Genomic DNA, 12995 nt, shown 5'->3' on the forward strand with positions numbered 1-12995 from the left:
TCACGCGGGCAAATTATGCCGCCGTTTTCGGGAGACCCACAATGTTCTGCGCAGTGGGGCGGTTTTCAGCCTGCTCGAAATTATGGCAATCACCAATTATTCCGTCGACATATGTGCAGTTTTTAAATACTACCAAGTTGGACGCATCGTCGGCGATGCCCTTCAGGATGTGTCCCACCTTGTCTGTCTTGCACATCCTGCGTTCGATCTTCAAGCACAGAGTGATGCCGTCCTGTGTGTACGACAGAAGGGATTGCGTGGATGTTTGGACCGAGACGCACCTTCTTGCTTTGCGGCGATACTAAAGGAGACGGTCTTTAATACAACTCCTTAAATTTTTCTTTGCACACTTCACACTCGTGAGTTTCAAACCACACTCTCGCCGTTCCCTTGAGGTAAAATGTAAGATTTCCAGCGTAAACGTTGGATGCCATCTGTTGGGGCTACTCTCATGGTCGTACAGGTTCATCCTGCCCTCGATGTCTACGTCGCCCCTGCCAATCAAAAAGCAGGGCTCACGGTGGTGTGAGAGTACGAAAGCCGGAAGTTCTGCGGAAATGGTAGGCGAAGGCTCTCAGCTAGCGTCAGCTATTGTTGCGGGTGGAATGAAGGGCCCGCTGCGAAGCTCCGTTTTCACAAGTGTGACCCCGCAACCTTCACAAAAACTGTTGTGCGGCGAAGGGGCGATGGCTATTTAATGACCACGTACGCTATTTACATTATTTGCACTGACGACTCTAGAGGCCGGTGCACATCAGCTAATGAACGCTATCGAGCTTCCTGTTGTTCCAGCGTGTTTGTCTTCATCGTTGCGGTCTCCGTGACAATATGTGCACTGCAGCTTGTAATGCGTCGAAATAAGCGGTCTTTAAAGATATCTTTAAAAATATCTGCGATCTGTTGAGGGCCTGCCCTGGGCACATCCAGGCTGATGATGACAATTATGAAAGAGATCTGTGCGTGCAGCGTGTATTAAACGCGTTTTAATCACACAAGACTGCTAATTAGAAGGCCCTGGTAATGATCCCATGGTGCCTTAATGACAACACATCAGTACACCTGTAACTTTATAAGTGTGAAGTCCAATGCAATGGCGGTGTCCGTAGCTGTAGCTATCGGGTGCAGTATGGCATAACATGTTGCGCACGTAACGCGACGGAGTGACCGTGAGGAGAAATGACGGTTGCTCGAAAATATTTTGCAGAAAAGAAAAAAAAAACAAATCAAGACAGAAAAAAAAAGAAAGAAAAAGAAAGTAACTAAAGCAAGGAAATAAAGGAAAAAAGAAAAAGAAAGAAAGACAACGTGTTTTTGGCTGCAGCTATAGTTAGTGTAGTTCCCGGAAATGCATTTTCTGCCTGCGCTTGCATTTCATAACGTGTTACGCCCTGATTGCCATACGCTACTGACTGGCACATGGCGAAGAAGTTTCTGCAGGTCTGAAGTCCTAAAAAAGAATATTCCTAAAGCACCGTTCACAATAAAACCGTTTCATCGTCATCTGCAAAAGACGGTCGTACTTTACGCCAAGGTATTTGTTTCCCAGAAACCTTGAATATATCGCTTATAATTTTGCTGCATCGGGATGCATGGCCCGTGGTGTTCCTGGCACAACAAAGGCCTGCATTATCCTAGAGGACATTGACTTCGATTCCTAAGCAAGATTAAATGCCAGTAAATCTAAATTACGCCTCGCCTGTATTACCAACAGCAAAACCAAGTTACTTACCAGCGAAAGACTCTCCGCCGAGATAGAAATCGTTCCTGGAGTAATCCGGGAAGAGGGTGAAGAACTGCTGCAGAAACTCAACCATGTCCCTGCTCACGTCACTCAGGTTTCTCGCTTTGCCCTCCTCGCTCTCTGTGAAGCTGAATCCCGTGTTCACTGGGTTGTCCACGTATAACATCGATATGCGGCGCGTCCAGGTAATTTGACGCAGGTGAGGGGCAAGATCCTCGTCCACGTAGTAAGGGCCGTGCTCCACGAAGAATCCAGTGAGCGAAGACGTTCCGGGGCCTCCTTGAAGCCAAAGCATCACAGGTGCGCTCTCGCTGTTTTCCTGAGAAGCAGACGAAGGTGTGGAAAACTTTGAGATCCTTGCGGACTCTCGGACTCTACCGCAATTAGTATTTTATTAGTGCCCATGAACATTCCAAAGTAAGAAAATCATGTTCCTGAACCTCGTACTTAACGATCGAAAACTGCGGGAATCAAGTGGCGCTGTATACGTAAGACAACGCAAATAAGGATAACTGCAGTATTGTGAGGATGTTCAGTTGAAAATAGTGTGATGAGTAGGCGACAGCCGTAGACTTGAGACAGCTACAACAATCTAATGCAACATTGGAGCTGTTCTTGCCACAAAATATCATATAGGCCATCTTCCTGTTTTTTTGCTCCTGTAGGACGAGACAAGCCGCTCGTCCTCTTAACTCGCGGGCCGATGTTCTCTGCACGTGAGGTGGCTACCGGACTTTCCTCTCACGCTGTGTGTAGACGTTCCCACCTGTTCGCCCCTAGAACTTCATATTTCAATATAAGCTGGCGTGTGTTACCCCTAGTAAACGTTCTCGCATCAATGTCTTTATGTTTAGTAGTGAAGACGACTTTAAGGAGATCATTGCGAACTTCGTTTTTTTAAGGCTGACCTTCCCACACTGCGTACAGCGGAGCCTACTCGCTCCGCGCGAACGCGCTAAAAGATACCACCGAAGCCGCTCTGTCTGCGTACGGAAGTACAATACTCGTCGGGACCCCGAAAACCGCGAAGAAGAAAACGCAAGACGTCCGCGTGTCTACGATCAGGGTCAACGCCTCCTCAGTGCGACCGCACAGTTTGTGCAACCTGCAAAATGGTAAACCTGCACACCCGAATACTGCTCCCACCCAAGGAACAGTAACTCTGAAACGCGCCGACACACAGTAATGAATTCATAGGTAATTCACGTTAGGCTGTCGATTCGAAGGCAACATTCAAAACATTTGAATCGTCACCGCCTTTTGTCTCCTAGCAACCAGCTTCCATTATGCATTTTAAACAACTTCGAACATTGTAGGAATAAGTAAAACAATCTTTGTATGAAAGCAAGCACTGGATATAAGATGGGAAACTCTGTCGGAGCCAACGATAATATACCTTCTTGTCCAATTCATGCGTCTGTAACCGGCATAAGATTGTGTCTATACGTAACAGGATTGAGTGGTGGCAGAAGCCATATATTTCTGTCTCAATACGCTTCTGAATGGAACGGAAAGCAGAGCGCTAACGCAATAACTTAACGCGGAAAGAAGTAGAACCACAATAGATTTTGACATTATATGAATTACGTAACCTGAAGTAAAGTGACCAGAAGATAAGACGTCCCCTTAAGTAACCGTGCTGCCACAATTATGTGCAGTGAATCAGCAGCAGCAGTAGTAGGACTATTGTAAAATGCACAATAGTTGGGAAAATTAAATGGCTAGGCGCTGCTTATCTGTGGACCAGCGGGGCATGCAGCAGGAGAACGGGTAATGATAAACTTTAGAAGAACTTGTTAGGAGAGTTGATGAATGATTTCAGATGTTTTCAAGCTAAAAAAATCAGTACATCCTGTCCCCTTTTATGCGTCTGTCTTTCTAGAGATAAAATCCTGTCGTCGTTAGCTAAATTGTATGAGAAAAATATTAGCGAGTGGAAAAGTCAGGGTGGACACCTTATTTGGAAATATTACCGCCCACATAGAATATTTCAACAGCTAAACAGATCACAATGACTCTGTTGGTCTAAAATCATGCCAGGAAACGTGACACGTAATAGTAAGCGCAGACAGCAAGTGACCTAGACCAATAATGTACGAGGACGGTATCGCTTATTTCAACATAGATTATGGTCTACTGTCAGATCCCGTGCACGAAAAGTTGAACGAAATAACGATGCAAAATGGAGTGATCTTATACACCCGAAAAGACATCAGAACAATGACACATCAGCTAAAACGACAACCCAGGATACAGTGCTTGTTGAAATCGTACGAATTAAGACGGCAGCGCAAAGCATCTTCGTTCGCAACGCATACAGCTCAGCGAGCAACATTTATGACCCTTTAGTATCCTTTGATGTTGCTGACGCTTCTTCCTTCTTGTAGGCTTATTATATCTCTATAGGTCATGCCTCTGTGTATGGTGTGTTGAAACAGTTCTTATTGGGCAAGCCTCAACAGTTCCGCTGCCACACCTCGAGGCAGTCCTGCTCCTTGTAACCTTTACACGAGATCCTCGTCAGTTGCCCCGGCGTCTCTTTGCAAGATTTCTACGTCTCTTTGTAGGGCTTGGCGCTTACTGCTATGTTGGTCTCCTTGTTCCTGTTGTTTTCTTTTTCCCACTAGTAAGCGTTTAAGGGGCCGGCTGGCTATGTTGTTCTGCGTATGAAGGAGATGTGTTAGCGGGGATTTTTTTCGGTTAATTGGGAAGTGACCCGCAGCCCTAGCGCCTGCATAACTGCTTGCGTAAATGATTACGGTTATGGCTTTAAAGGTTATGACCTTGCCTGGTGGGAGTCCACGCAGTTGAGCATTTTTTTTTTGGCGATCCTGACGGAATTCATTTCGATGTTACACTTAATTTAGCAGTTTTTTTTAACGTAGGACCTCTGTGTTTTGTCGTTGGATATGATCCCTGATTTCTTGTATTAGCTTATCTTGCTTGGTCTGCATTCGTTCTGTTACATTTTTAGTTGTTTGCGCAGAGTCCACTACACCCGACCAGCCAATTGGTTTTCCTGGCTGTAACCCGGTTGTCATTCGGTCCGTTTTTGCAGGGTTCATTTGCGACTTCTTGTACGGATTCTGTTCCTCCATTCGTGCAGCTCTCTCACTCTGCCTCTGTGTGCGTGTGCGTGTGCGTGCATGCAATGCGTGTGCGCAAGCGTGTGTGTGTGTGTGTGTGTGTGTGTGTGTGTGTGTGTGTGTGTGTGTGTGTGTGGGCATGTGAGTGCGCGTGTGTGGGCATGTGAGTGCACGTGTGTGGGCATGCGTGCGTGCGTGTGCGTGCGTGCGCGTGTGAGTGTGCGTGTGTGGGCATGTGAGTGCGCGTGTGTGGGCATGCGTGCGTGCGTGTGCGTGCGTGCGCGTGTGCGTTTGCGTGCGTGCGCGTGTGTTCGCGTGTGTGCGTGTGCGCGCGTGTACGGGCGCATGTGCGTGTGTGCGTTCGTGTGCATGCGGGCGTGCCTGTGTGGGCGTGTGCGTGTGCGTGTGCGTGTGCGTGTGCACGTGCGTGCGTGCGTGCGCGTGCGTGCGTGCGTGCGTGCGTGGGAGCTCCTGTTTCTTTGGTTGGGCTGTCATTTCGTTCTTCCAAAGTAGGCCACTCTTGGCTGAATCATCAGCGTAGCAAATGTTTTTGTTGCGGTTTCGGTGTTCCGATGGTATTCCTGCCTTGCGTAACTTGAGTTGACGCTCTCGTATTAGCCAGGAACGTTATTAGAGCTCGAACACAGAGGCCGCACTGTATTTTAAAAACGATAGCCTTTCTTGTGCAACTTAAAAGGACCCTGCAACACTTAGCATCGACTACACGGAATGTAGTTTAAGGTAAAGTATATTGTCCCAGAAATATCCTCCCGCAAGAATTATGAAAATACGTTCAGTATCACCGATACTACGCGCGATGAGAAATCTCGCATAATTGTTTCCTCTGAACTCGACGGCGGACAACGCGACGAAAGCTGCGCGCTCTCTTCTGGAGAGGGCAGCGGCTCGCGGCGTCTTCTCCGGCGGCCTTCGATATATGACAGTCCGCGGAGTTTTCTCCTGTTCTCCGAAACGTGGAAGGGTTGATTTCCGGTTTGGTGCCACAAAAAAGCAGGCATGGCTGCCTGCTCGCAAGCAGGCGCTCAGGCTGGTAGGACGTTTTTGAAGCAATAAAAGTTCATTGTGATGTGATCTGGCTGAAAGGGAAGTATTGAGTTGGTCACTCAAACTCCACGGGCACTCAAAACACAAAAGAAACGTCTGCGTACAGGCTCAGGCATGGAAGAGGCCGACGATGGCGTATAGTCGCAGGAAATGTGCGAAAGAAGCCGCGAAACCTACCAGCGACAGTCAATAGGCAGCCATAGCCTCGATGACGTGGTTTAGGCCATGCCAGGGGTGCATAATGCGTAAAATTCAAGGGAGCGCGGTTGGTTTTTCGCTTCTTTCACAGCGATTTGCGCGCTCACCGCTTCACGTGCACATGTAATATTTGGCTCGGGTATTCCTGGCAGTCGCGCAGTTTTACTTGCACTGCTCAAACCGTGTTGCAAGGTCCCAAAATTTGTTCTGTGTCTCTTTCTTTCTGTCTGTCTGTCTGTCTGCCTGTCCCACCATTCAGCCACTCGACCAAAATTAAAACAATACTTGAACTAGAGTTTTATATACACAGAACGTTTCCAAGCCGCTAAACCTGGAAACGGACGTCACATTTCTCAACATTCATCGGCAAAATGAAAATGTAAGCTCATTTGAGGAAAACGTAAATGCGAAAGTGGTATTTTCAGTGTTTGTTTAAGCAAAATACTGCTTGATTTTGCTGTACCAAATAAAAAAATACGCGTCGAAAACAAAGTTTTTACTCAAAAATACAAAAAGGGGTCACGGCGCCCTTCTTGTGGCGGCATTCCGAGAAGTACAACAGTAACGAAAGGTCGCAGTAAATGGCGCACAAGGAGTTGAACGCGGTAAAATTTAATTGACTTTATCAAACTTCCTACGTGTTCATCATTGGAGGAGCGAGACGAGGGGGCGTGAGAGGTGAGCGAGAAAAAGAGAGCAGAGTCATTTGCGTGGCAGGGGGAAAAGAAGACGATCTTCTTTCGCCGATATATGCAGCGAAGTGAGCAGGTGCGCGGACAATATTTTTGTTTATACAGACCAAATATTAGCCGATTTACAGCCGTTAGTAGCTTCGCAGTATAAAGCTGCCACCAGAGATCCCCAGACATTCAAGCTGTTGGTAGTTGCCTTTACCATGGCTGGAACGAACCAGAAGAAGAGGTTGCTGCCGTACTCTTCATTCACCGTTATGAAGCCAGAGTAGCTGGGAACATCAGGAACATCCCCAATAGATTCCACCCTGCTTTTCTTGAGTGCTTCGTCGTAACTGCCGGCCTGAATGAGCGGTGAGAGAAACAAGGGCTGTCCGCTATCGGTGTCTTGAGCTTTCGCTTCACCTGCAGCAAGAAAATATTTTTATTTTCATTTCTGTGACTGTGTGAACAGCGCAGGCCAATTGGAACAGAGTTACAACGAAAGAGTTCTGACTGAGAGGTCAGCATTATATTTGTTTTCCTCAGCAGTCTTATCATTTTGTCGATAACTTTTTCTTGATTAAAGCACAATTTGTATATATAGGCAGTTCTAAACTGACAGGGGCAAGTAGAAAACCGCACTTTTTTATCTTTTTAGGATCACTGAGCGGTTTTGCACCTCCTCCCATTTCAGGTGGGTCTTGAAATCCGTATGATTTATGACATTGTAAAGCTGCATATCTACTCGGTTTTGTTTTGTTTTTTCATTTTTGAACAATTCCGGGGCAATTTTCGCGCACGCCAATTCACGGCGGTTCATTTTAATTATGGGGGTGTGAGCCTGCAAAACAAAATCACTACGCATTCCGTAACAGATATCGAAATACTTATTCCAAGATTTGTGCACTGGAACGCCTTCGTCTAGCCCCTAAGGCTTCCGGCGCTCCTCACTTCGTGACGCGTGTGCGCGTCGGCGGGGTGGTGCAGTTAGCTGTTCATTTCTTCACGGTAGACCAACTCCTTTCAATTTTATTATATTCTCGCGTCCTTATTTCAGATGAGCTGATAGGTTTCGCTTTATTTTTTTGTACGTTCGGAGCACGGCGACGATATAGAAAACAGGTACCTACATTTTTTTTGGTGTTCCAGATACTGACCTCTACAAGCAAGTAGCTGAAGGGCGAAATTTTTTTCCCCAAACTAGCTTACAATCACTTTAACAGCGTTTTAATATAAATGATTACTAGGATTATCCTACTCTTCTATACCAATTTATGAGAAGTTAAAATATACATCCGCCTCAATGCAGCCGTACGGCTGCAAAGGAAAGCTGTACAGCTTTCTCAGAAAGTTCCTCCTTCGCCAAAACTTACTCCACCTAGGGGATTTACGCTAAGTCTGATAGAATATACGGGGTTCTTATTTGTAATTACGAAACTCTAAAGCCTGAAGCGGGCAATGGCCATCTTGAGATTCAAGGCACAAAAACAAACTAGCATGGCTAATTTATGTTGGTTATTTCAATAATTTCAATACGTTACACACAATGCGGATAACTAGTCCCTGATGCACGATTTATATGCCGAGATAGGAGGGGAGCTGAAGTGTTTTCTTATCCAAGACAGCAAAAAAGGGGAACGCTAAGGAAATATCACAGAACCGCCATTGTTGTAAAGAAAGACCACTCCTATTGAGCACAGCCTATTTTATAGCAGGCTCTGTATGGGGCTAGAAAGCTACTGTGAATCGAAGATTGGGTATACGTCCGGAGAGAATCAAAGCCTGTCGTCAATGCTAAAGTCAAAAGGGGTGTAACTGACCGACCACTGCCACGTACGCCTACGCCGCGGCTCAGCAACGATAGGGCGGCGTACTCAATCATGAGAACATTTATTGAACTCATTTGTACTCATACTTACCAATGGGTACGATGATGAGTGAATACAGAGCCAGACAAAAAATGAGCACTATAATGAGTGAGTATAAGCCAAAGTGAAAAATGTGAGTAGGATGGCAGATGAGTACAGACGTGAGTACATGTACTCGCGAGTAGTACTCATGAGTACTGAACTCGGGCTTACGTGCACTCACGAGTAGTACTCATGGCAGTACACATGAGTACTGCACTTGCAATTGCATGCACTCGCGAGTAGTACTCACGAGCCATACTTATGAGTACAGTGCTCACGAGTACAAACTTGAGAGTTTGATTACGCACTCGAATCACGACGTGCGTGCACAAGTATCACGCATATCACGGTGCCGCATCGCCCGTTTTAAGAAGGGTAAACCGAGGTGACAAGAATGAAGCTGCCGTTTTTTCCATTCCCTCTTCCGCTGCTCTCGGCACTCGCTCGTCACGGGGTTGCCATTGTAAAAACAAGGGCAGTCAGGGTGGCTGCACTCAGATTGCTCCGTTCAAATTATAAGACCTAGCCTAGTGCGTGAATTCAAATGGTTGATTGCGAGAACGGATCAGTAGAAACACTCACATTCGAATACGATAAATGTGAGTGAAGACGGAGTAAAAGTGAGCACAGGTCGAGTACGTGTGAGTAAAGATTGAGTACGAGTGCTAGTAGTGGAGATTGAATATCAGTGCAAATGAGCACAGATCAGTTGAGTACGAGCGAGTAGAATGAGTACGAGTAATAGTGAGGACTGGCGAGTTTGAGAACAGATTGAGTATGAGTACAAGTGACCACAGATGAGTTCAGTACGTGTGAGCACAGATTGTGTGCGAGCACTTCTGAGGACTAAAGGATTTGAGTACAGACTTGCACGATTGCAAAAGAGTTTGTAGTGAGTACGAGTGATTTTGAGAAAAAAACCAGCTTTTTGAGTTTCAGTTTAGGTGAGTACAGCCTGAATAAAAAAGTGTGAGTTTGAATGAGTTCTTGCTATTTTGCCGACCTATGCCCAGCAACAGGAGTCCACAACTTAACGCAACTGTTCCCCTAAAAAAACCAAGAATGACCTGTCAATTTCGAGGGTTGGAATACAGCTGCCCTCGCCGTTGATTTAGTGAATCAGGTTGACATAGCTCTAGATTTGCTTACTGTATTTTTCTGATACCGTCTAAGTTGGCCCAGGTTCCCAGATGTTCATAACTCGTTACTTTCGCGGGTTAGTTTTGCAGGATACAACTACACGAAAAAAACAGTTGATTTGTAACAACGTACGTTACGTGCCTACGTGCCCGGCCAGAGTGTTATTCATTCCACATGCCAAGCTGGCACATTTTGTCAATAATTGATGCGTATGATATCGAATAAAAACTGTAATAATTTGAACTATCTTTATCAAAAAAATTTACCAATCCTTATTCAATTGTTATTTTAATTCGCATTTAGCCAGCATTAACATGTAGAGCGAGTGAAAATATTAGACGATTTACCTTTGCCACCTTGACTCCTCTGGCGCCCTGCTGATACGTCTTTATACCTGCGAATCCACAATATTTCAAGATTCTCTTAGGCGTCAAAAATATTGGTTTTAATTAGCAGTGCGTAGTTTAAAATGCGTAGCATTCCACAGTTCTACTTTATAGTCCCCATCTCCCCGAGAAAGGGTTTCTAAAATTATGCTCCAATTGAAGGAAGTAGGATTGACCAGCAAAACTCTTCACTCACTTTTATGCGTTACGCAATTCAGATACCACTGCTACTATATAGTAAGTCGATTCGCTACTTCGGTACCAACAATAACATATTATATTCCACCTGTTGTAACACCTCTGTATATGTTGACGTCTTTCCAATGACGTATTATTCGCCTTTGAATAAAAAAAAATACGTCATTTTAAACCGGTCGATTCCCTTTTGTTTCGTTCCCGTTTTGTTCCCCTCCGTCATTCCAAATTATTAATAACAGTGCCAAGTTTCATTTAAACTTTGTTTACATAACGTTTATATGTAAGGAACCGATTTCACTTCCTTATCGGTTTGTACACTAATGAAATTGTTTGTAACGTATCAAAAATAGAATGATACAGAGAAGAATATGGCCTGTTCACTCAGTAGCGAGGTTAACCTAGAGGGCCTGAAAACATTTGCACCCTCGCCAACAGGCTCTAGCCTAAACTTTTGCTCTCAGCCGACCAAATGGGGCGGCCGCCTGAGATCAGAAGGTATGTCCTCCCGTGCGCAATTGTCCCGTTGCCTTTTTTTGGGAGGCTCTAAAGCTCGTAAGTAGGCACGTCCAATTATTGCGTATCTTATCCTGAATGTTAATAACAGTTTTCCTTCAATATGAATTTGAAGCCTTACCTGAAGCAGGAATGTTTATATTCGAGCGCACCACCAGCCCACTAGGAAAGCTCTATATATGGATTAAATTATTCCGCTGCTTCCTTTGACTCATCTTATCTAAAGCAAAAAAATTCCGTGCACAAGTACAGGGCCGTCCACTCTTGGTACGAACACGGCGCAGAGTGGCCGCGCTCCGCGGAGGGCCAGCGCACAAGCCGCAGCCGCGCATCGAAGCTAAGCGGCGCACGCGCATAGGGGCTTGGAAGCGGGGCTTCGTGTCGTCTGCTAGTGCGGAAGCGCACCGTGCTTGCTCTGCTGGGAAGCACGCCTAACTCTCGGCATGCTTGTAGCGTCTTTGCGCGCCGCGACCTTGTTGCGGGAAAGCTCACTTTCGTCACTGCGGCAGGTTGTGTATTTTCTGCGTACGATAACTGAGCGCTTTTTCTTTTCAGTTCCGCGGTCCCAGTTGCATGTATTGTTGCGAACATTTCGCGGCTGGCTTGGTTTGGTTTAATGAGAGGTGCTGTAGAGGAGGGCTCCGTGTAATTTCAGCCACAATTATCTATTTAATGTGCGCTGGCATTGCGCAGCACATGGTTGTCTGTGCACAGGGTCGGCCTTGCATCATTCGGCGCCCTGTGCGAACTGCTGCCAAGGCGCCCCCCCCCCCCCCTCTTTCTCCCCGCCCATCAAACTCATTTTTACAGTGAAGCTGTCTATGTGTAGGATCCAGTAGGCCTTCTCGGATTACAGAGCGACATGTAGACAAGAATACTGTTACGAACAAGTGGACAATCCCCGATGTACAACCATAGGCGAAGACGAGGAAGTGCCTGACGCGCAGCCGGTGTGAGCTCGGCGATAGCCGCCATGTAAATAGTGTCAAATACATCATCCGCATCTCATGGTTCATGTCCTGTGCCACGTAACATGTTTGGCGGAGTGTGCGGGTTTCTCACCGTCCTGGCCCCGGCGTCGCTCCGTCTCGGCACCGGCGCAAACATCGAGGGTACGCGGGCCGTTTCGGGCAGCCCCAGCCCCGCCGCGACCAGCACATGACGATACCCCCGCCCCGTGTCCCCAGCCCGTGAGAAGCCGATAAAGAACCAAGACGCGACGAGATATGACCAGCGAAGACGTGTCGCCCAGCCGTGTCCCCAGCCTTTTCGTCCGGTATGGTTCTGTGCACCCTCATCGGTTCGTCGTGGCCTTGTGGGCGTCGATGTTCGGGGACCAGTCGACATCCGAGACCGCCATCGTCATTTGCCGTGGAAAGGACTTCAGTGTTAATACACATCGGATCTCATCCTCACCACACCCATCCATTCACGGTGACCGAGCACGACCGGGACGGTGGTCTTTGGCCGGGGGGTGATGTTACGAACAAGTGGACAATCCCCGATGTACTACCATAGGCGAAGTCGAGGAAGTGCCTGACGCGCAGCCGGTGTGAGCTCGGCGATAGCCGCCATGTAAATAGTGTCAAATACATCATCCGCATCTCATGGTTCATGTCCTGTGCCACGTAGCAAAACTAAGCGAGCGTAGCCCCATTTTACGGGGCCGACTCAAAACCTGGAATTGTAAAACGTTCGCCACACCTTCAGCGAATGGAAATGATCATAGAAATAATAAAAACGCCCGAGGGCCTTCATATTTTGAAGGCCCCTGAAGAGATGTCTTCTCAGCAATAAATTTGCGCTTAGAGGTGATGACAACTTTAATTGGCATTTAATTGTAACCTGGCTATTCCACATTGTGCGTTGTACAGTGAAGCACATCCGTCTACGGAGAGAGCATGGTTACAGCAATGGCTATATAACTTCTGTTTCATTGAAACTATTCTAAACTCAATTATAGAACAAGTAGCCGCTAAGACGGTCCTACCACTTCGCAAAATTTCTTTTGCGTATCAAAATTGCATACTTCACAGTAAAGTTGTAAACATTAGGCAATTCCCGTCTGCTTTCAATACATGGGC

At 46.6% G+C, this 12995-nt stretch overlaps 1 protein-coding gene across 2 annotated transcripts in view; it reads right to left on the minus strand.

Moving 5' to 3' along the window:
* The window catches only part of LOC144180509 (putative serine carboxypeptidase CPVL), a 35324-nt gene that overhangs the window by 7675 nt on the left and 14654 nt on the right, over window positions 1–12995 (minus strand). For both annotated transcript variants that reach the window (XM_077708840.1, XM_077708839.1), the window contains exons 3-5: window positions 10162–10208; window positions 6985–7187; window positions 1730–2060 (exon numbers count right to left, since the gene is read on the minus strand). In XM_077708840.1, the coding sequence (XP_077564966.1) occupies window positions 1730–2060; window positions 6985–7187; window positions 10162–10208 (581 nt within the window). The remainder of the gene's footprint in view (window positions 1–1729; window positions 2061–6984; window positions 7188–10161; window positions 10209–12995) is intronic.

The sequence above is a fragment of the Haemaphysalis longicornis genome, unplaced genomic scaffold, assembly GCF_048455015.1.
Source record: "Haemaphysalis longicornis isolate Haplotype H1 unplaced genomic scaffold, Haemaphysalis longicornis Haplotype H1 scaffold_4, whole genome shotgun sequence".
Lineage (NCBI taxonomy): Eukaryota > Metazoa > Arthropoda > Arachnida > Ixodida > Ixodidae > Haemaphysalis > Haemaphysalis longicornis.